The following is a 23,898-nucleotide window of genomic DNA, read 5'->3' as shown; positions in this document are numbered from 1 at the left end:
ATTTCTAGGGTTTTCGGTTCTGGATTGGGCGGGATTTTTGAGTTTAAAAGTTTTGAAATCTGGCCAAAATTGTTGGAAATTCGAACGTTGGAGGAGTTTTGGACGAACTTGTAGCCCATCCACGTGATTCGGTCAGGTTTATACTCACAATGATGAGATTTGGTTTGAATTCAGGTCTGCTCTGTTTGGCTTCATCTGGTTTTGATGCGCACGGGATAAATGTGGGCAAACTTGCACAAAAATGGGATGGCAAAATGCAGGTGAAAGGGAACCCATTCTTTCTTTGGAAATGGAGAAAGGCGTGAGAAGAGAGAACAGAGGGTCAAGGTTGCTTAGACTTAGATTGAGAAGTATTAGGTTTTACGAGCAATGGGCTCATTTGGGTATTAGTTGAGCTTAGGTGGTCATTTGAGTGCATTAAAAGGGATAAGGCTGATGACCAAATGGGTCAACTACAAAAGTTTGCCTAAATTGTAAATGAATTGGCCCATCCGTTTTCCTTATATTTCTTTGGCTTTTAAATTATATTATGTAGTAGAAATAATAATAATAATAATAATAATAATAATAATAATAATAATAATAATAATAATAATAATAATAATAATAATAATAATAATAATAATAATCATAATAATAATACTAATAAATTAAAATAATAATCTTATCATTAGTATATAAAATACAAGTAAGGTAATAATAGAGTAAAATATTACCTAAGTTATATCTTATGATCAATACATAATAAGTAAGTAGCGATGTACGCATATATTAATATTTAACAATATTAATACGAAGTAGTAGAAATTATAATAAAGTAAGGGTTAAAATAAGATATTTAATTTATTAATAACTTAGAAGCTCAAGAAAATGAATTGGAATAAAGGAGGACATAATTGCGTGTCAAACAAGATCTTGATAAGTCTCATGGTACCAAGTCATATAAACCGAAAAATCGAACCAAACCGATAATAACCAAACCGGTGGTTATTATTTTATTTGGTTTGGTTATGATTTTAGACATTTAAAAACCGACTAAATTGGTTTGGTTATAATTTTAATCAATAACTGACCTAAACCGAACCATGAACACCCTTAGCTGCATCATCACGTAAAATCCAATTTTCGTCTATAAACGACTTGGTGCATAGCTCACGCCTCACGGGCAGTAACCCATTTGGAATGGGTTACGATTCTTTTATTTAATGAAAGTTTTTCCATAAAAGTCTAATTATGCTTATAGGTGAGATGCTATTCAAAGGGTGATGGACATGTGTCATAACAAGTTTTTGAGAAAAACACTTCGTTTAAAGTGTGTGAGCAACACCAAACCAAGAGAGGAAAAATCATTGACAAAAAAATTGTTTTCTTGTTCCGTTTATTGTGAGTTGAGATTTTTTGAGAAAAAATTCAGCACAATATTTTTAATCCAACTTGTTCACGAGTTCCGTTAATCAAGGAGTTGATAGCAAAGATCAATCTAGGTGTGGATACACATAGAGTCTTCGTATCATCGAAGTAATTTTGAATTACGACTCTCATTACCAGGTTTGTATTGAAACCGTATTTGTAATAGAAATAAATTTGAACATAAGTAGATCTATCCAAAATTGTTTTTGTCTTCCATTGTGCGTGTTACGGACACTGTACAATCCCAACGTTAAAAGCTAGTAATTTGAATAAACTATAAAAACTTGATTAGTATGTACATATATACATAGATCTCTTAACCGCACCTTGCTTGAACCCACAAAAAACTTTGTATAGCTAGCTTTTCCATATTACTTCTGAACTATATGTACTTTCATATTATACCTCTAAATTCTTTGTTGCTTAAATAATATTTTCTCTTCATCATTTTTTTTTTTTTTTTTTTTTTTTTGGCTTTCATGTTATTTTACGGGTATGTAGATTCTTCAGCCTACCACAAGATTATGTAAACTGTTTCGTTTTTATTTCTTCTGTTATTAGGTCTTAGTTGGCTGAATGAAAGTGGTCATCTTCGAAATAATATTACCTTATTGCTGTGCTTATTTTTTTTTTTTTTTTACTTTTTTTGTGAAAAATTATGCTTAATTCTCTTCTCTGGGTATACAATTGTTGTCCGCTATCCTTTAATCAAGCAGTAATTCTATAAAATTTATGCAAAAAATATAAAGACTCACCCGAATAAATATTATTAGAGTTTATTTTCCTAATAATTCTCACAATCAATATACTTTTAACTCCATGTCATACTCTGGAGAAACTTTTGAATGACACTTAGGCCTCATTTGTTTGCACTTATTGAAGGTCTGAATGCGAATGGATTCGACATCTTGCCGATTGATTCGTTTGTTTGCGTTAAGATCTAAACACTTATTGGTTGAATGAGGTCTTAATTATTAAGATCTTGAACCAAAGTCTTTAATATCATTAAGAGGTATTTTTGTATGGAACTTTTTTATCACCAGCTTCAACCCCAACCCTACCCATCCACCTCAACCCCACCCCACCACCCACCCACCCCCACCCCACCACCCCCACCCCACTACTAACCCCAATCCCCACCACCCACCCACCCCCCACTTCCCACCACCCACCCCACTACTAATCCCATCTCTACCACCAACCCCAACCCCCACCATCAACCCCTACCCCACACCACCCACTCCCACTCCCCACTACCTCCACCTCCCATCCCCAACCCCACCCCCACTACCTCGCACCCCTCACCCCAACCACGCACCACCCACTCACCCTTCCACCTCCACTCACCACCCACCACGACTACAAAACATCTCCACCATTACTAGTGAACATAAATGTTTCATTTTTTTAATCAAATAATATTTTATTTTATTAAATTTGTATTTATTTTCTACATTTATTTACTTTTTAATTTGAATTGTATATTTATTATGTTTAAATAAATACATTATGCACATTCAGATATTGAAAAACAAACAGTCTTAATTATTCAGTGTTTAGACCTAGAGACAACATTTTAACCATTCAAATTCAGACGTCTTAATCTTAATGAAAACAAATGAGGCCTTAATAATTGTCCATTGAATTTATTGTTTAATAATATATATGTGATTTTTGTTAAAAGTACTTGTTGATCTAGGATTAATTAGATACAATCTAACTCTTTAACTCGTATTTTTTGGTTTAAGGTTTTATTAATAAAGTGCGGGCAAACTGTCTGGGTGGTATAAGCTATAAAAACAATGAGAGGAACTTTTAGTCCTTTGAAGGGATAGGACTAAACTAAGGAACACGTACGTCTTATGTTTTCTTTGTTCATCCTTTAATTTTTCTTCCTTTTATGTACCACAACCACAAGTGGGGAGAAAAAAGTTCCTAATTTAATTCTTTCATTCTTCTCCTTCCTATTTTATAAATAAATTTTGTATTTGCATGATTAGGTCATTTTTACATGGTGTTATAAGTACTTGCCTTAATTGGAATATTGCAAATCTCACATTCGAATAACTACTTTTACACTTCCTTTTGATGATCTAATAGTGTAAAACTTACCTTATTTTATTACCAAAGTGTATAATACTTAAACGTTGAAAGATCTTAAACTGTTAACAGAATAACTAAAGTCCTATAACATTAATTGTAGGTGCTGTAATAAGAATAGGAATTACAAAAAGAAAAGGAAATTAAATTCATAAATCTTTGTGTAAATAGTTTGGAACAAGTGAAAAGGAAACGTTTTCTATGACTAATCTCCCAAAGCCATAAAACACTTCTCAAGCCCTTAAATAATTCCAAATAATCGAAGAGATCCTTTTAAATAATTATATCTTAAAACTCAAAGAGGCATTGAAAAGTTGACAACCAGTTACTTTTTGTTTGAGTATAAATTATTGATTCCCTCAACATAAGAGAATTAAAGTTCTAGTGTAGTCTCAAAAATGGTTTAGAGATTGAGTTAGGTCCAAAATTTTTGCATCACATGTGACATTCTTTCAATTTCAATTTTTTGCCACTGGTTGTAGGTAGCAGGCTTTTTTTGGCGTGCATGGTTTTGTCGAAAAAGGTAATTTATTTTGCAGTATAATTTTCAGGAGCTATACACATCATCTGCAATTGATTTTTTCTCCACCAGTTTTGTTAATTCTTTTTTTATATATAATTTTATTTTTCTCTTTTCTTTCTAAGCAGCAGATCGAGTAGAAGATCCGGTGAGGTATAAAAACGGTAAAGTGAGCCCTTTTATCTGTTGCTTCTAATCTAATCACGATACAAGTGTGCATTTAAGGGTTTAATTTTACATGAACCAATTAGTCCTTCCACCAGAAATATAATCTTTATACTGCAAAATCCAATCTTGATTTCACAGTCATAAAAAAAAAATATATGTCTACATTTTTTTACTTAATTGGATTTCAGTTTGGATTGGGCTTTCAATTAAGTTACTCTACAAACTGCATTTTTACTTTGTTATTTTTTTTTTTATGTGATAATCATTTAGTACTCCTACTATATTGTGAACTTAGTCTTGGATTTATCAGGAACAAATTAAATAGTAATGTCAGACAGACTTAGCCAATTGCCAGATGAGCTTCTTGTGTCAATTCTGTCTCAGTTGACATTGAGAGAAGCAGTGGCTGCGAGTTGTCTTTCAAGTCGATGGCGCTACATTTGGACAAATGTCACACGCATTGACTTTAGCCTTCCAATTTCAACATTGGAATGGGATTGGGATGATACAGAATTTTGCAGAAAGGAAGCATCGATCGGGTTAATCATGTTTTGGCTTTACACAAGTCTTGTCATTTAGAAGAATTCAGTGTCACTTGTCTTTTTCGAGATAGTTTTCAATGTGAAGTTGATAAGTGGCTCAACTTTGCATTAGCAACGAAAGTTGAAAGTCTGAAGATAGAATTATTCTATCTTCATTGGTGAGATCATCATGCTTGTTTAGATTTGAAAGACCTGTCTGGATTTCAGAATCTCAAAGTGTTGACTTTAAGCGGGGTTGATGTGGATAGTCAAGTGGTCAACATGTTCCTCTCAAGCTGTGTCCTTCTCGAATGCTTATCAATCCGAGAGTCTACCCAATTGCAACATCTAGATGTAATTGGTCCTTCTCTCAAGTTGAAGCATTTGGAGATACATTCTTGCGATATACTATCTTCCCTGAAGATTAATCAATGTATCAATCTTGTCTCTTTTAGTTACGAGGGATCGGAAACGAATTTCGATCTCGAGATTGTTACTTCAGTTCTTGATGTTCACATCGATGCATATTTCTTTCCATCTTTGTCTAGACTTGCTACCACCCTTGCAACGAAATTCACTCAACTTGTCATGCTTTCACTTGAAGTAAATTTTGGTCAACTGATGGTAAGAATTAACACAACTCTTTAATTTGTTGGTGCTCAATTCCAGTTTGACTTTTCTTATTTGATAACTTCCTCTCAGGGCATGGACAGCTATTCTCTTCCAAAATTCAACAATCTCAAGCAGGTCATGTTGAGTGTTTCAAACGTTACCGATTGTAGTCACATTGGAATACCTCCTCTTCTTGATACATCTCCAAACCTGCAAAAATTCGAGATTGAGGTACGTACAAATTTATTCTTTAGTTGATGTATGAGCAGTGTTTTATTTAATTGAACTTCATCCCGTATAATATGCAATATTTTTCCTTTTTGCAGTTTATTTGGTGTTATATGATGATCGTTATAGGTCAAATGCTTTTTCAAAAGGCAGAATGTCCCTATCAACATCTCAAAGTGATCAGATACAACGGTTATCTTAGGGGCTCAAGTGATGCCGAACTTATGACTTACCTTCTTGAAAATTGTTTAGCGCTTGAGAAATTAATTGTGAGTCCTTGCAATTTCTCACCACATTCAAGGAAGTGTTCCAAAGTAGAGAGAAGATCAAGAAGTCGGGCTTGGCGCCAACTAGAAGGAAAAGTTTCTGAAAGAGTCGAGCTGATCATCCTTTAAATCCCCCTCTCCATGCCGTATTGATTTGTCCCCTGGTTCCTCCTCTTGTATTAGGCTTCAGACGTCAATATTTATTGATTGTTCTTTCCGTGTTTGGTAATCTACTAAAGATATTTATATTCATCTTAATCATGAACTCGTTATGATAATGCCACAAATTGCGACTTTTAGCACGTGTTATTCTCTCTTCCTTTTTGTGCTCTTTTAAACTCACATCGGTAAAAAGAGATCTCTACGACTTAAGAAAGACAAAAAATAAAAAGTTGAACCAAACTAGTGCAAAAAAAAAAATTCCATTAATAGTATTCACGCATGAATTTCGTGCGTGAAAGGACCAGTCGCAAAATTTCACTTTGGCCCTTTCACGCACGAAATCGTGTGAATGAGGAACCATAAATCACCATCTTCCCCACCAGATCGCGACATCTCCCGCCCCCACCCGCCATTAACCCCATTTTTCAGTGGTCCCCCCCTTTAAAACTATAATTTCGTGTTATTTTTCAATCCAAACTCAATTCTTGGATATTGAAGCTGTAGTGAACAAGTTTCTAAGGTTGGATTTCGGAATAGAGCGAGCGTATAACACATTTCAAAAACTCAAAAAAAGCTTCAATCTAGGTATTTCACTACAAATTTTCTATTACATTGTTAAATATATTATTACCTAAGCATGGTCATTGTATAAACTGTGGATTACTGCGTTTTGCTATTATTTTTTTTTGCGTTTTTTGGCAAATCTGCAGACCGTTGGGGCCTATTTTTTTCATTTTTTTTTATTATTTGTTTATCTATTGTTAATTAGTTAATTATTTATTGCTTGTTTATTTAGTATTTGTTAATTATTGGATTAGCGACTTAAGTATTTATTAATTGTTAGACTAGCTATTTCAATTGTTAGATCGGCTAATTATTTATTTTGTTTTTGTTAAGCCAATTGTTTATTTGTTAATAATTTCTTAATTGTTTCATTAGTTAATTAATTGTTTATTTGTTAAATATACGATAATAATTTATTAATTTTTGATTAGTTACTTAATTGTTTATTTATTAAATATATGATAATAACTTGTTAATTATTTGATTTGTTAGTTATTTGTTTATTTATTAATTATTTATACTAATTGTATCCTAACTAATTGTTAATTATTTAACTCATCTTTATATTTTAGGAATGAAAACCCTAGTTTAGGATTCATAACTTGTAGCTTAGGATTGAAAACCCTTAATATAATTTTCTATAAAAGATTACGTAACTAATATTACTTGTTAATGATTTATTTAAAATACGTAAAACGATGGGTCACCACAATCTTTAATAAAATTTTCGATAAAAGATTACATAACTAATACTAATACTAATACTACTTGTTAATGATTTATTTAAAATGCGTAAAATAGATGGATCACCACCCTCTTGATCCGGCCCTTTCGACCGAGAGTTCTTGTATCTTCGGCCGAGCATGGTCGCAACATATATCGGACATCCGACACACGGCACCGAGTCTCGGTGTCGTGCCGGTTAGGGGACTCGGCATGGGAGATCTTAGTCGCCGCCCCCCACATCCTCGTGTCTTGGATATACTACGTCGGGGAGGTATCTCTCGGTGCGTCGAAGTTGGTCGGGTACGCACGATAGGTCGCTAGTGACAAGATTGATTGAGAGGTGGAGACCGGAGACGCACGCATTTCATCTCCGCATTGGGGTGAGGCTACCATTACCCCAGGATGTGGAGGTCATTTATGGGCTACGGTTGATGGACGCCCGTTGTATATTGAGGGAGCCTCACGTGCCGCCGCCTTACCGAGATGAGTTGATTAGGCTCACCGGTTTGTTGCTCCGGATGGTCATATTTCCGGCCGAGTCGGCTTTTGTTGTCGACTTTATGCCCACTTGCGCCTCGCGGACATACGTAGCATCCGATTGGAGGGACACGCGCTGCCGATGTTGATCGACGTGCGCGTCTATACCTACTCATCATATTCGGGCCATCCTGTTCCCGAACACTTCGGGTTCGCGTATGAGCTTGAGGTATCTTCGGTATATCGACGATCTCGCCGAGATAGGATGTTATAGTTGAGCATTGCCGTGTCTTCTGCTACGTGTATCGAGATTACCGCCGATGTTCTATGGGCACGAGGGTAGAGGTTCCCGCATTTTGCTCGCTCCTTCGAGTTATATATTTAAGTGCGTGTAATTATACACAAAATATATTTTTTTAAAACGACGATCGATAATTTTTTTTTTTAATTGACTATATCGGATATGGGTGTGGACTAGGTTGAGACCTTTTCGGCCAGTCACCACCGACCCTCCCGCCGACTATCTTCTTGTCCCGATGCCATACGCGCGGAGATGGTCGCGAGGCGTATGCCGACGCGTGGAGACGCACCACGGCCTTATCCCGTTTAGGGATCGGCTAGACCGCGTGACGGCGCGGACGGTATGTTCATATTTTGGATTCACACGCTAGACCACATAACTACTATTTTTTAGTCTTATGTTGTTAACTAGTTCAATTCTTTTTACGAGGCTTTTATATATGGACGCCGTATGATCATATTTTGGATGAGCCGCCGGCGTTTTGTAGGGCCGGGTCGGCACGTATGGATGTCGCGGTGTCCATTGATACATATGGATATCGTTGAGTATCACGCGCCGATCGCGTGTTACGGCGATTTGGGTATGTACGAATATACCCGCGGCTACGGTTTGGGAGCACGCACCACTATACGAAGGACGAGCGTGCGGGAGTCGATGATGCATGGCGACTCCGTATGCGGCCGGCGGGTCCATAGTTGGGATGTGAGGATGGCGAGCCTAGCGGTGGTCGGACATGACACTCCCATCCATGTGTACATGGGTGGTACATGCGGATCACTCGCATGCGTTGGCAACCCCCTAGGCGTCGTCCAGATGGCTTGGGATATGTAGCTCTCGCAGGAGCGTACGAGGCGCTGGTAAGTTTTATTAGTCTTAAACTTAAACCATCGTCTTATGTACTACTTTACAAATTTATTAAATTGTTAATATTTGCAAACATATGCAGGTACGGACCGTTCGAGACGATGCGCTATGAGAGCATCGCCGTACGAGTCCCCGAGACGGCGGAGTATGCGACACGGATGATTGAGCTTGCGGGCGGTATGAGACAGCACGTGACTTTGAGCGTCTCCACGAGCGTGTTCCCGTGCCCCGCTGGGGCAAAGCGGGGTGGTCGTGGTCGCCGAGGAACTGGTGGCCGTCGCGGGTGGTAGGGGCGGCGGTGATGAGGCTCCATCGACTACGTATATCCCATCGACTTTCTCATTCCCCGCCGTCGACTTCACGTACACCTCTATATACGCCTTGACCTTTTTTCGAGGCATGTGTGCCACGGCCTTCACTTTCACATCCACGAGCCGTGATCCACGGGGTGAGCGGCCGATTCGTGATCTACGGGGTGGCCTACATTTGAAGTTCGACGACACCATGTTCGAGGACTTCGTGTTTGATATGGGCACCATCTGCATCCTGCCCGCGCAGTGGCGGCTCAGAGCCCTCTCGCCGTGCATCTCGGAGGCCGTCGACACACAAGTTTGACTTTTACAACAAAGTAAAGTAATTTATTAATTATTTGTTTATTTCGAGTTCATTTTACAATAAATCAAATCTAAATTATTTATATATTATTTCGGGTTCATTGTTCTACGCCTGTGGGTCCACAGGAGCGACCCATCCAGGAGACTACCTCATATTCACCACCCCACCCATCTCAGGAGCCTACAGACCCTGAGATCATTATAATTTAGATACAAACATGATTGCTCAAGTGTTACTTAAAGACATTGCCGAAACGCCAAGGTAACTTATCCTACCTAGTACATTATATGTCTTATATCAATTGAAAGATTATTACTAAAAGTTGTTTGTTTAAACTTGTGCAGGTTCCCCATTAAAGATTGTATTCGAAACGTTCAAGCCGTATATAGTAAAACTATAAGCAACAAAAAGGGATTTCTCGGGCGTAGACGCTTTTTGAGATGGTCTTTGGAAATTGGCATACTTCTTTTCGATCGGCCCGAAGGTATATGGCGACTTTTACAAGATTTTAATCCCGTACCGTTGTAGAGTGGCGACTTATAGAGGGTAAATCTTCAACTTCGTATTTTGGACATTCAAACCATGCATTGATGGTTTCTTCATCGACCGATTGATATCCATAGATGGTACGCATGTATATATCGGTGCCTACGACATCAAGCTCCTAATTGCAATAGGAATGGATGCCAATGGGTCAATATTTCCTCTTGCTTTCGCAATTGCCGCTTAACGAGAGCAACGACACATGGGGGATCTTTTTGACCCGTTTGAAAACTCATGTTATTAAGGATCGTACCGGCATATGCGTCTTTGTCGATCGTCGTAAAAGGCATATTGCACAATATGGATAATTTACCGGTGTGACCTCCCTTTGTTTACCATCGATATTGTTTAAGAATACTTGAAGAGCGAATTTGCAATCAACGTTTCACAACGGCACTCTAAACAAATTGATGTGGGGGGGCTGCGATGGCATCAACAACGAAAACGGTGCAAAAATGGATCTCGAATCGGTGAGTGAACCCGCATACGTTTGGTTGATGAAGCTCGATGTTGAAAAATGGACGGCATGTCTTTGAGGAGAAAAGATGGGGCATGCTCGCAAACAAACGGCTCGGAGTCTTTCAATGGCTTGCTGAAATGTCGAGGACTACTGTCACATGATGGTGAGAATGACTTTGACGAAGTGGTGGAGCGATTTGTTGTTAGACAAGGCGAGACGAGCTGATAAATGCGCAGACGGCGGGACATGGATACCTAAAGCCGCTTCAAAACTATGGAGCATTATAGACAAAAATGTGAGCGTCACCCAAATGACCGAAAATGACCCAATTCAACGTATATGAAGGTTAGGACGGGTTATTATAACGGTAAGGGTGGAAACGTCACATCTGGATTTATGAAGCCAAAAGAATATGCACTTGAGTAAGTGCAAGCATTTCACATTGTTCTCATGCTGTCAAGTGCTTGAAGAATGAGAACGGTAACAAATTATGTGTGGGAATACAAGGTCCAAAGTTACACCTTAGAGCATATTAGCCAATTCCACCCACAGTAATGAAGCTTATTGAGCAAACGTTTCGATGGTTGCTAACAAGGATTACATTAGAAAATTGGGCATTAACTCACGGAGTCGTAGACCCAATCAAATGGATGTTAGTGAAAGAACTTACTCTACTTAAATTATTATATGTAAGCAATATGGCCATGACAAGCGTTCGTGTGGGCAATAAAGTAAAATAGTACAAGCACGTCAAGTAATAGAGCCTACTAGAACTTGAAGATTGTATTGTTATTGTAATTGTAATTTATTATTGTATTGCTTTGAATTAGTATTGTAATTAAATGGAATGAATTATTTTTTAATTAGTATAAACCTCTCGTATTGGATGAATTATTATTAAAACACTTAAATCAAAACCCTATAAATATTACAAGTTTCAAAACTTGCTTCGGGCACTTTTAGAACCCCTAAAACGACGATCAACATTTAGGTGGACTTGTAATGAGCCACATTATTGTACGCAAAAAAGATATTAAGTTTTATATAAAATATTGATATTTTAGAATTTTGAAATATGACTAATCTTTTGCCCAAAGTATGGAAAAAAACGTGTTTGGAAAGGTAACGCAAAAAAAAAAAAAAAAAAAAGCGATTAGACATTAGCACGTGCAATTTTACGTGCGTGAAAAGCGCAAAAGTGAAATTTTGCACTTTGGTCCTTTCACGCACGAAATTCGTGCGTGAATACTACTAATGGAATTTTTTTTTTTTGCACTAGTTTGGTTCAACTTTTTATTTTTTGTGCTACTTAAGTCGCGGATTCACTTCCTCTCCCATTAGTTCCATTGCTGCTAGTATTATTTATGTTCACAGTCCACCACAGCTTTCCCTTTTGCGCCCCGAACATGACAAATGTTATGCACTTACGGAAAATAACAAATACACATATATAATATAATATTACTCTCACAAGTTTAAAACCCACTCTACAAAAAGGTTCAGTTATGGTATCATTCTATCAATCACTTCAAAATTTTCAAACTACTGTACTTCCCCTTATAAGCTAAGAGGCCCATATTGCATTTGTCTCTTAAGTTGGCCCAACCCTATATCTTGGGGTGGTTTTTAATTTTTTGTCCCTTAAATTGTGACTTTAATTTTTACCCTTCGGATCTATGACCTAATTTCTCAAAAGGCAAGGTTTCATAGAAACTATGTCTATTTGGGCAAAGTTATATAGAAACTAGACCTTGTCCGCCTGGTTTTGTGTACTTAATTTTACGGAACTATGCGGGCAAAAGTATAGTTTCTATGTCTTAATAGGCATAGTTTCTACAAACTTATGCCGAGCAAATTAGTTACTACACAACTTATGCCGAACGAATTAGTTACTACACAACTTGTGCCGGAAATGACCACATAAGGCATAGTTTCTATGTAACTTTACCCGAATAGGCATAGTTTCTATGAAACATTTCCTTGCGAAATTGTTTTTTTTTAATATTCTGCTGGGGATCGAACTCAGAATCTCTAGTTTCGTAGACCAGTGAATAAGGGTACTTTGGCCTAGAAATTTAATTGTACTCCCTCCATATCAAAATATTTGTTGCATTTTCCATTTACACGCTCCTTAAGAAAGCATTTAGAAGGATACCATTTTGACTATTTTACCCTCTTAACATATTTCATGTAATTTCTCCTCACTAAATATCTACTCCATCAATGGTGAGAACCTCTTAAATGTTGCTAACTAATACTTCCTCCGTTCATTTTTGCTTGTCCACTATATTAAAATAAATTTTCACTTTTTACTTGTCCACTTTAGCATATCAAGGAACGACAAACTTTTCTTTTCTTGTTTTACCCTCAACATTAATTACTCATTTTCAAATTATTCTCCAAGTCCAATGCGACTATAAACCAATTAATATGGGTATTATAGTAAAATACATACTTCATTTATTAATTCTTAAGGGCATATAAAGACAAAAGTGGACAAGTAAAAGTGAACGGAGGGAGTACAAGGTTAAAATGGGGAAAAATTACTTAAGTTTGTCTCGATTAAATAAAATGGCAAATATTTTGAGACAAATATGTTTAGTAAGGACGATAAATATTTTGAGATGGAGAAAATATGTTGTTTACGATTATACAACATTATACGTAATGTATCAATTTTGTATAAAATTATAAAAAAAAAAAAGGTGGACTAAATGGGGGTAACAAACATAAAATATGGGTAAATAATGACAGTGTGTGTATTTTCCCGTAAAAGAATTCACCAAAACTTCAAAGTGGGAGTTGCAGCAATACACACACACTCTCTCATATACCTCCCACACGCACACACTGCCTCAACGATGGATTTTCCCTCCAAATTTGGGTCACGTATTTTCTACCTCAACCTCATCCACCACCACACAACCCCCCCCCCCCCCCCCCACACCCAATTTCTCCCCTATATAAGGGAGGGTTGAAATTTCTCACCCTCACACTTTTAATTACACAATCTCTTTTCTGAAGCAAAAAAAAAAAAGTTAAAAATGAATCTGTTGGCAGAATTGAAATATAAGATGAATGAAATTCAAACTTTGGAGAAATCCGTGCTCTCGAAAGAGCGAAGGCAGGAAGAACGTAAGGGGAGGCTGAGAGAATTTGAGGCTGTTTTCGTTGCAACAATTGAAGAAGTCAAGTTTTGCATTTCCATTGGTATTGGGATTGTAGTTCTAGTTTCTGATGATGCTTCTGTCAATAATGAAATGGCTAGGGAAGCCAGGGAGAAAGGTATTACTGCTATTCCTTATTCTGAAGTTGAGATCCGCCATGCGGTTGTTTCATATCAAGGTAAACTTAGCTTGCATTCATTCACTCTCTGCTTTCGTTTTTCCAGGTTTTTTTTTTTTGGCTTTTGCTAATTAGAGTACATTTATTTTCCTATCTTTGCAGGTTAGATAGATGCCAAGGAAGAAGAAAAGTTTTGAAGTTAGACGATCTTATAATAGAATAAATAGAGTAACAGATTTGCCTACTTTTGTGATGGAATTAAGGTTCGGTTCGGTTCTGCTCTGTTTTTTTAATTCCAGTCTTATTGTTTTCCTGGCTACTTATATTTTGGTAAAGTTTGTCGTCTTCGTCTTTGGATATTTTACTTCAATCTCATGTGGTGTCTGTTAAGTATTTTTTGTTTCTTAATGAAGATTTGCATTGGTTTCGTTGATTCTCTCTGTCTCTATTGAGTTTGATTTGCATCGATTACTCTTTGATTATGTATGTTGGAGATTACGCATCGATAATCTCAACCTTGTTCGAGCGCAAAAATTTACTCCAAGTTTGCTTCCAAATTACAATACATTTAGGATTATTAAATTTTGCATAGAGTTGTATTGTTAGCGGAATGATCTCACAGATTTGTGGTGCACACCATAAGAGAAATGGAGATTGTAGTATTTTTGTGTCACTCCACATTTTTCTAAAGCTGTAACTTGCCCTAGTTCAAATGATATTTAACTTTTTTATAATTAACTAATTCGGTCAAAAAAATTAAAAGGGGAGCATGTGAAATGATAACTGAAATAGTACTCTGCTCAAATGTAAAACAGATCTAGGAAATACATTGAAAACAAATTAACCTAATTATAAATACATCAATGGAACAGTGATTTCTTGTTGCATAGGTTGGATTTTAACAACTTTACACATTTCTAAACTTACCGGGTGATATAAACTTTAGTAAAAATCCCGGTAGAAAGTGTTTTTCTAATAGGCTTTATGTGACACAACTCCTGATTAATCGAAGTTTCGATGCAAATTATACGAAATACCAAGTAGAATACAAAAAAAAAAAAAAAAACTTTAGAAAACGTTGGGTTAAGCATGCAACTCTACACATTTTTCTCTTAACTACGAGTGATGTGAATTATGATGACAACCTTTTGGACAAAATTAATGGATCAGACAGCCTAAATAATGCTCTGAGGAAATATTAGTTCACGTCCAAAAAGAATAGGTTTACATAATTGAACATGCATTTGCATTCTCATCGCTAAACATGGTATACAACACACTATCTCCACAAAATTCAAGCATCAAAGCATCTGCAATTTCCTTTGGACTCGGTTTCAATTGTATATCCCCTTCTTTTTCTTCAGATTTCTTCTTAGCATCTTCTTTTTTAGTCAACATTTCTACTTTCTTTCCGGTCTTCTTCTTAAGTTTCTTCAACACTTTATCTGGATTGATTCGACCCTTTACTACCACTCTGTGTTTATTCATATCCGTCATAAATTCTTCAACCCCTTAAATTGTTACAAAGAAAACAGAAAAAGAACCAATAGTGTCAAAACCACTTTAAAATTAAAATTTCATAAAAAAATAGTTCAAATTTGTTAAAGACAGGAAGAGTACCTTTGATTTTGGATATGGTCTTGGCAATTTGTTTTTCGCATCCTTCGCAATACATTGAAATTTTAAATTCTGCTTCGACAACCTATACAAATCATTAAAATTAGGATAAAACTGCACAATTTGCTCTACTGGAAGGTCAATTCTTTATCTACATAAACATAGAATGATAGTAGCCAAAAAAAAAAAAAAAGAGGATATATTTTTGAGGTTACCGCGTCTGTTTTCTTTTTCTTTTTCTCTCCCATTGCAAGTGATGAAACATTGAGATCCTTAAAATCCAAAAGTCGGTTATTGCAGTTATTCTGATATTTCCAGTATTTTTAATTTTGTATCAACAAACGAAAAGTCACAACCGGTTGAGTTTTCCATAATATGGTCTATTATTATCTCTTCTCAAAACCTTTTTATATTTCTTTTGTTCCATATATTGGTGTTTTGTTCGATATTTAGCTTTTTTTTCTTCTGGTTTAATACAGTTAGATAGACGTTTCACACTTGGAACAAAGTTTAAATTCGAAACCAAGAAGCCCGTTAACAAAGAGTTGAGAATTCTAATTGCCACTTTTTCCTTATTAATTTGCAATTTGCTGGGCCTATACCCGTTTATTTCTCATCAATTACGCTAAATTTTTTAATCATCTCGTCTTAAGCAGGCATTACATAATGCATTAATACATGGAGTGTTGCACTCTGAATATGATACAAGAATATATACAAACTACCGACTTTAAGGGCATTTTTCATCTTTAAAATACTCTTATCCAAATAGTGCTAATACACCTATTTTTATTCCACGTTCTATCCTAAGTAAACTATTATACGGATCTAGCATAAGGTATAGACCTGTATGAATAATGAGTTCAATATTAAAGGTTTTAATTTTTTTATTTTATAATACTAAAAGTCAATACCGCATTAGTTATGCAACACATTATACTGAAAACCAAACATCATTTATCATGCAAAGATATTTTAGTAATGTAACGTTTTAGGTCATCATTTTACGCCGGGGTTGTTTTCCTTAAACGAAAATTAAAGAAAAGAGGAGAATTTTCTGTAATAGCGTCTATAATTAGCATTCTTGTTACATTTGATAGTGTCTACAGAAGAGAAGTTTGTGTGAAATTCCACACGAAATGAGGGAGGAAGCAGCAAAGTGCTTGCTAAAAACAAATTCAGGAGTCCAGATTGCAATTGTGAGATCTGACTTTACAGAAGCAAAACATTCCCACTAAACCATTGATCTGGAACAGGACTACCAAAAACATTCTCAAACTAGATCAAAAAAAAAAAAAATTTGGCAGCACAAATTACATGCCTATTCCAAATTCTGGGCATCAGTAGGCACCGGAGCGAGAACCTGAAGTCTGCACTACATAGAATTGAGAAATTACATGTTGGAGTAATTGCATCAGATTAAAAATCAAATTTGTAGTCTAAATTCAAGGTAATGCCAAAAAATATATTCTACACTGATTCATATTCCAGTTAGTAGGCCCCCAGGAGGAAGGGCAGTTTTTTTCTTGGGAAAACGGAGGATTCTGCATTTGCTCAAAAAGTCAATTTTCAAGATCATTCAGGCAAACTTTTTAATCAGAATAAGGAAATCATAACTCATGTTCTGGAAATTTATATGTAAGCAGGTGTGTCCAGCACTAATCACCAACTATAACATATCGTAAGGGAAAATCTTTAACCTAATTTAACCTAAAGAATGACCGTGTTATTGACATTTGAATTAACAACTTGATGCCAAAACTTGAACAAACAAGCAGATACTCTCCTTAACTAAGAGTTTGCGAGAACATCTTCTTCCATAAGTCCATACTTACCCGGAATTCTCCTCCTGCTCAAGTTATACCCTGTTTAATCTAGCGAAAATTAGAGGACTAGGAGATAATTTTTACATTATTTATTTTTAATAAAAAAAAAAATTATCAGTTTGGGGGAGAATCCGGAAACAACCTCTCTTCCCCACAAAGTTAGGGGTAAGGCCTGCGTACACCCCACCCTCCTTAGACCTCACTTGTGGGACTATACTGGTATTATGTTGTTGTTATTGTATAATAAGGTGAGAATAATATCTCCATTCTTTTTTAGATTCAAACAAACTGTGCAAGAACAATGAATCAATGCTAGCTCTTTCTACACTTCACATATCTTAAAGAAAGAAACATTTCTCATGACTGCCTAGACATTGACAAAAAGCCTAACTGACAAAATGGTATAAATCCCTGGTTCTGCAAATTCAGTGCGCTTTCTGCAAATTCAGTGCGCACTAACTTCGTAATATATCCTCCAATGAAGTACATCCAAGAGATATAATTAACTTTTTCTGATAACAACCATTTTTTTTTTTTTTTTTTTTTTTTTAGTAAGTAAATAATTTATCCCTTGTAATGAAAGTCAGAACTGACACTAATTTCAAAGAAACATTGGTATACCTATTTTACAATAACTTCTTTGTGGGCTTTATATGATAGGATGACATTCCACACTAACGCAATGAAGTTAGCAGCAAGGACCTGCAATCAGAGGAGACAGAATAGCTAACACTCAAGTTGGTTACAGTAAAATAAACTACAAATACTAATTCCAAACAGATATTTGGTTACAATTAGAACATCAAGGAATGTTAAAGGGAGTGCATGAAGGCAACTTATATGTATGCTTAGCATGTGAATGTACAAATAATCCGGCTTTATGTTAGTTAGTTTGGCTAACTCTCTACATGAATGATTGGACCATTTTTGCCAATTCATATTAACAGATCAACTTCTTAAAGAGATATCTCCAAACTACTAGAAGTTGACAGGAAGCATGCTCATAACCAAACAAAATGATGAAATTGACTGTTTCACTAACCTGAAATTGCTGAGGTACAAACCGGAAGTTGATAAATTGAAAAGGTATCCAGAGTTGCCAATTTGCAAGGACAGACGAGAACCACTCCTTAATTAAAACAAATGTAAATGTGAATCAAAATTCAGGAAGAGTAGTTATTAGTATGCATCGAAGTATGAACGGAAGGCCATATAGAATACCTGTTGAAGCTTTGGAATCACTTGTGATGACCTTCCCTCAAGTGTTACCAAAGAGGATAAGAAAACTCCAACAAAAATTGGAGCAAAAAGGAACTGTACCAAAGCAGCTCAAATTCAATGGTGATATCACTCCAAAGGCAGCAATTACACCAGTAAATATGATATTATCACCAAATGAAAAAGAAGGAAAACCTGATCTATTACAAGGCGCATGAGAGTACCAGAGAGCCCTGGAGTTGTGACCAATTTACTCAAGTAGAGGTACCTAGATATATCAGAGTCAGAAGACAAGGAGCTATGCTATAATGTCACTAGGACCATCTTACCCCAAGGCATTCACCAAACAAACAAGATATGCACCCATATTTGGTAGAGTCATATAATCTTTAGCAAGGCAAGGAGCTAAATGATATTTAAACAATAGTAAATAATCCTACAGAAGTTTTAAAATAGCTCATTAATGAAAAACAGAAATCAGCTTGTGATTGCGCACATAATTTAGATTGGTCATGAGAAACAAAATTGAAGACCCAGAACTACCCTCAACAATTTTCCATCATAAAATACAGTGATTGGCCTGCAGTGGCATCATTCAATTACATATTCTCAAGAAAATTTTCCCGAATAGTTAACACATATTGTCAAGTAAATTGATAAGATTTGTAGCCAACTTGAATCATGAGATCTACAAACCAATGAGGCTACAAACTTATAGAAGTCTAGAGGAAGCTTTTCATGATGCTTCCAAGGTCGAAGCGGATTTGAAGGAAGACAAGTCTTACAAGGCAAAGGTTACTTCATCTTCCGCATGAAGTAAAGGAAAAGACAAGTGGAAGTCATCATCTACATGGGAAAAGCCCAAGGCCATTACTCAAAACTCCTCAACACAAAGTCGACTATAAGGCCAAGGTATACGACAAAGCAAAAGGAGGTAACAATGCTAAACCTATCTTTCCTCATCCTTCTACCATCCAATGCTTCAAATGCCAAGGTAGAGGACATATTGCAAGTGAGTGAGGAGGTCAATTGTGGCCTTATATGATGGGTACCGTACCGATGAAGAAAAAGAACGTAGAGTTGATAGTGATGATGAGGGAGGAAAGAGTGAACATGAGGAAGATTAGGCGATGATGAAGAGAGGATGGAGGAAAGGGTAGACTTTGCTTGTGTAGTGCGACGAACCATGTGTGCAATTGTGAGGGAAGAGTTCGATCAAAGGGACAATTTATTTCATGGGAGATGCACGATAGGGGATAAAGTATGTTCATTGATTATAAAGTATGTTCATTGATTATTGATGGCGAAAGTTGCACCAATACGGTGAGCCGTTCCTTAGTTGAACATATGAAGTTCCCTATAAGGAAGCATCCTAGTCCCTACAAGCTCCAATGGTTCAATGAGTGTGGTGAAGTGAGGGTAAAAAAGCAAACCATTATTAAATTTAGCATTGGTAAATATCATGATGAGATGTTGTGTGATGTTGTATGCATTAATTAAGATAATAACATCACCAGCTCCGGAAGAAAGTAGAGATACACAGACCAGAATAACATGTGTGTACTTTTTACAGGATTTCAAGTAGTAAAAGTACAAGTTGTACAAGCATAGTCGAATAGAGAAGAAATAAGAAAGGGCTGTGAATATATTACCAAAAGTGCAAAGTTGGACCCACCAAGACCAGCCCCAAGAAAGTGAACAGAAATGTCCTCTTTACGTCCACGGATGCTACTTGGTCAATCCACAGCTGTGACACAAACAGCAATGAGATAAGGTGAAGGGAATAGAAAAATAGCTTGATATCATCGCGAAGACAATTTATTTGTTTATTTATTTTTATAAGTAAGGTTTTATTAACAAACAGTATCAAGACTGTGAAAGTACATAGAAATTAGAAAATGCAGGCTAGATTACATTAGCAACATAAGCAGTCTAGCATGTCATCTAAATTCATAACAACATTTCCATCTTTCCAATAGTTAGTGTTTGCAAGCAGGGATACTGAACTGCTGACTCTTTGCACAGTAAGAAGGGAAGTGAAAAGAAGGAACTTGTTTTTCGAATTGATGGAGAGAGAAAGGAAAGGAAGGGTGGATTAGACACCGAATAAAATGAATATAAAGATTATATGATTCATATTGCCTACTGTTTTTTTTTTCTCAGGTAAAATAATGCCTACGTCTTCTAGACATTACAAAAATTTCATCAAAGGATGTTTTCCCTTCGCCGCACATTTGTACAGAAGGAACTTGATGTTTTAATTCATGACCGAATCCTGTTGAAGTAATCTATATATTGAACCTGTAGCATCAACAGAGAAAACATGCACGAGCATTGACAAAGGACAACCACAGTATAAAAAAAGAGTGCAGCCTCAACAGTCTCTATTGATTCTTGAAGTTTGAATTTCATTTTAGCCTCAACAGTCTCTATTGATTCTTGAAGTTTGAATTTCATTTTACTGAGTTTACCTGACAGATTAGATCTCCACAAAGTGTCAACAATGCAGATGTAACTGCTTTTGTCCATACTGGATACTTCTCAAGAAGAGATAAATACCTGCAGCAAAAGTAACAATTATTCTCGAGCCGCGATGATACAGTTAACATTGTCGATATGACTTACAAGAAAAATGAAACTCTATAGTATTATATATATTATTCCTACTTTTCTCAGATGTATAAATTACTCCTTATTTTAAAATAAGTTAGAGAATATATTATTCTTTATTGTGAGGGTTCAACATAAATTGAGAATATATTATTCTTTATTGTGAGGGTTCAACATAAATTGCTTGGTTTTATGTTTTGCTGGTAGGCTTTTGCTTTATCCGGATTTGAGACCAGCAATGTGAGCAAGTTCATACAGGCGGAGATTCATATAGCCGACTTCGACTATAATAGAATGGAGTCAGGTATAATATGTGCTGGCACTGATAGCTTTATATGCAATAATCATGCTTTCCTTCAAACTATAAATCGTTTATCACTTTTTCAGTTTTATCTCTCATAAACAAGCAGTAAAATACCCTTCAAACAACCCAGTACATCAAAAATGCTAGTAGTACTTAATACGGTTACAAGCACTTGGCTGACTTGTTTAGTCACAGGGATATATAAACCATAAAAAAAGGTTCTTTTTTTCCATTTTTGCCCGTTGGCCAAAATTAATTACTGCCGCTAGCCGAAATATACAAAACATATACATTGAGTATGCATATGATATGTATGTATATGTATATGATATGTATGTATATTGGAGCCAGGTATTGCCCCTGAACCTCCTTCGGCGAAAAATTACCCAGTATATACAAGGTTAAAATTACTAATTTTTATACTATTTTTATGTACACTGCTTATGTTGTTGTTGTATACTATTTTTATGTATATATAGTAGATGTTGAACCCCCTTGGCGCAAATGATGTTAAAGCAAAATCTTATACTACACACTGAAATAAAGAGAAGAGAAAAAGAAAAAAAAAAAAACCCCTTGGCTTCTTCGTATAATTACTCTTTTATATTTTTGAACCCTCTTAGTTGATCTGCCACTGTCTATACGATATGTATACTTAATCTATAAAAACATACACATTAGTTGGCTATTAGTTTTTAGGACGGTTCAACAAGCCAAGAATGCCAGCAGAAAAGCAACTTAATTGGTTCCAAATATATATAATTTTGAAAACAAGATTACCAGGCAAGCAACGACCAGTTACTACTTCCACCCTCACCACCACCACCACTGTTACTGCCGCTGTCACCACCACCGGAGTTTCCATCACCGGAGTTGCCTCCATAACCACCATCTCCATCGCCTGAAACTGCTGACGTCATCTGAAACTTACTATTACTAGAAACAAACAGTCTAGGCCCAATATTAGAAAGACACAAACTTTTCAATCCATTAGTTGAAGAAGAACTGATAGAAGAAGAAGAAGAAGAAGAAGAAGACAGTCCGGGTCGGGTTGTATGAGGTGGGTTTGGTTGAATTCGGGTACGGGTGTGGAGTTGTGAAATGGGTAATGATAAAAGAGAATTGCGGGTGAGAATTGAGGCGTTTGAAGAAGCCATTGTTAAGTGCATTCGAGTGGATAGATAGCTTTTCAGTTTTTTAGTGTAAGGCTTTCAGAAATGTGCGCCTTTTTATGTTGTTGTCGAGGTTTTGAGGGTTTAAGAATATTTTGTGTGTTTTTACCTTTTTGTAAAATGTTTTTTGTTCTTTTGTTTTTGTTTCCGAGAGCTTTTAGTTTCTGACGAATACCTTTCCTCAAGTTCTTAAAACAGCACATAGCCACTGTAACTTATCCATTAGAGTGTGATTTCACTAAAATTTCGTATTCTTGACCTTTTGTTTTTCCCTTTTTGGTTAAAGTAGACAAACTGCAGAGGTAATTGGCTCGTAATAAAAAACAATTTGATACAATAGTCATATAAATTACAAGTTCGTGACTAAGAAATTTAAAGCCAATTCAATATTAATAGTTTCCTAATTTCTCTTAAAATGATTTATTTTGAAGTTTGGTTTACAAAAAAAGACTACATGATCGAATTTATTTTAACTCAATGAAAATTTGTTGTAATTTAAAATAGTTATAAATTTTTAAGAAGATAGTTTGTCGTAGGACTCTAGATGGTTTCATATAAAAATTCTTAGAAATCAATTTATTTTCATTACTATTAGTTTTTTATTGTCAATTCATCAGAAATGTGGATATGAAAAGCAAGGTTCTTTTTTTGAGGATCAGAGAGATGAAATAGATTGAGCATCAAAAATACTGAATTTGCCTCAGGAAATCACACAAAAAAAAAATGAAAAAATCTCAAGGAAAAGTCTGAAACTAAAATTACTGGCCAGTAGAAAATTGGGAATTTTACATAAATGACTATACTTTGGGGGTTTAAATTTTGACATAGCTACAGTTTTAATATTTACATGGCATAGCTATTGTTTTTCTGCTGTATTCAAAAAATGGCTCGCTGTATTCATAAAACAGCTTAGCTGTATTCATGGCAGCGAATAAATTTTTTTCAAAAATTAGTCATGTGTATTCAACTCAGTTGTATTCACGTCAATTGTATTCTACTCAGTTGTATTCATTTATAGCTACTTTTACATTATATTCACTTTATTGTATTTGAAAATTAGTGGTATTCAAACAACATAAATACAAAAAAATTGTATTGAAATTTTGCACAAGCCGAGTTGAATTTTCGCAAAAACACATAATTTTGCACTAAAAAAGTTAACACATACACTCAAAAAATTGAATACAAAGAAATAAAATTCACTCTGTTCATTTGTATACACTTCAAAAATTAACGTATTCATTTGTATACAAGAAATAAAATTAACGAATATACTCAAAAACGAATACAAGAAAAATAAAACACAAAATATCTTGAATTGTACGCCAA

General features: G+C 35.7%; 3 protein-coding genes across 6 annotated transcripts; 1 reads left to right on the top strand and 2 right to left on the bottom strand.

Moving 5' to 3' along the window:
- Nucleotides 1-4,745: 4,745 nt before the first annotated feature.
- Nucleotides 4,746-5,954, top strand: LOC132041488 (uncharacterized). Its single transcript, XM_059432196.1, has 3 exons — nucleotides 4,746-5,343; nucleotides 5,422-5,562; nucleotides 5,658-5,954. Exons 1-3 carry the CDS (start codon nucleotides 5,002-5,004, stop codon nucleotides 5,952-5,954), a joined length of 780 nt encoding a protein of 259 aa, XP_059288179.1. The 5' UTR covers nucleotides 4,746-5,001.
- Nucleotides 5,955-14,594: 8,640 nt separating this feature from the next.
- On the bottom strand, nucleotides 14,595-15,687 carry LOC132041487 (heavy metal-associated isoprenylated plant protein 19-like). The gene is made up of 3 exons (XM_059432195.1): nucleotides 15,655-15,687; nucleotides 15,443-15,524; nucleotides 14,595-15,333 (listed from the first exon to the last, which is right to left on the bottom strand). Exons 1-3 carry the CDS (start codon nucleotides 15,685-15,687, stop codon nucleotides 15,047-15,049), a joined length of 402 nt encoding a protein of 133 aa, XP_059288178.1. The 3' UTR covers nucleotides 14,595-15,046.
- Nucleotides 15,688-16,492: 805 nt separating this feature from the next.
- On the bottom strand, nucleotides 16,493-22,657 carry LOC132041489 (protein sym-1-like). Of its 4 annotated transcripts, XR_009411073.1 has the most exons (9): nucleotides 22,178-22,657; nucleotides 20,955-21,042; nucleotides 20,136-20,230; nucleotides 18,679-18,751; nucleotides 18,487-18,579; nucleotides 18,308-18,394; nucleotides 17,887-17,967; nucleotides 17,235-17,304; nucleotides 16,493-16,677 (listed from the first exon to the last, which is right to left on the bottom strand). XR_009411073.1 is itself a non-coding variant. In XM_059432200.1 (8 exons), the coding sequence occupies exons 1-7, from the start codon at nucleotides 22,564-22,566 to the stop codon at nucleotides 17,887-17,889; spliced, it is 906 nt and encodes a 301-aa protein (XP_059288183.1). In that variant the 5' UTR covers nucleotides 22,567-22,657; the 3' UTR covers nucleotides 16,493-16,814; nucleotides 17,877-17,886. The 4 variants fall into 4 exon arrangements, 3 of the variants coding, with proteins under 3 accessions (XP_059288183.1, XP_059288182.1, XP_059288181.1); XM_059432200.1 differs by lacking the exon at nucleotides 17,235-17,304 and having other exon boundaries at nucleotides 16,493-16,814; nucleotides 17,877-17,967; XM_059432199.1 differs by lacking the exon at nucleotides 17,235-17,304 and having other exon boundaries at nucleotides 16,493-16,814.
- Nucleotides 22,658-23,898: the final 1,241 nt, after the last annotated feature.

This window comes from Lycium ferocissimum, unplaced genomic scaffold (assembly GCF_029784015.1).
Source record: "Lycium ferocissimum isolate CSIRO_LF1 unplaced genomic scaffold, AGI_CSIRO_Lferr_CH_V1 ctg10464, whole genome shotgun sequence".
NCBI lineage: Eukaryota > Viridiplantae > Streptophyta > Magnoliopsida > Solanales > Solanaceae > Lycium > Lycium ferocissimum.
The sequence above is the reverse complement of the archived record's forward strand: the minus strand, read 5'-3'. Positions and strand labels throughout refer to the sequence as shown.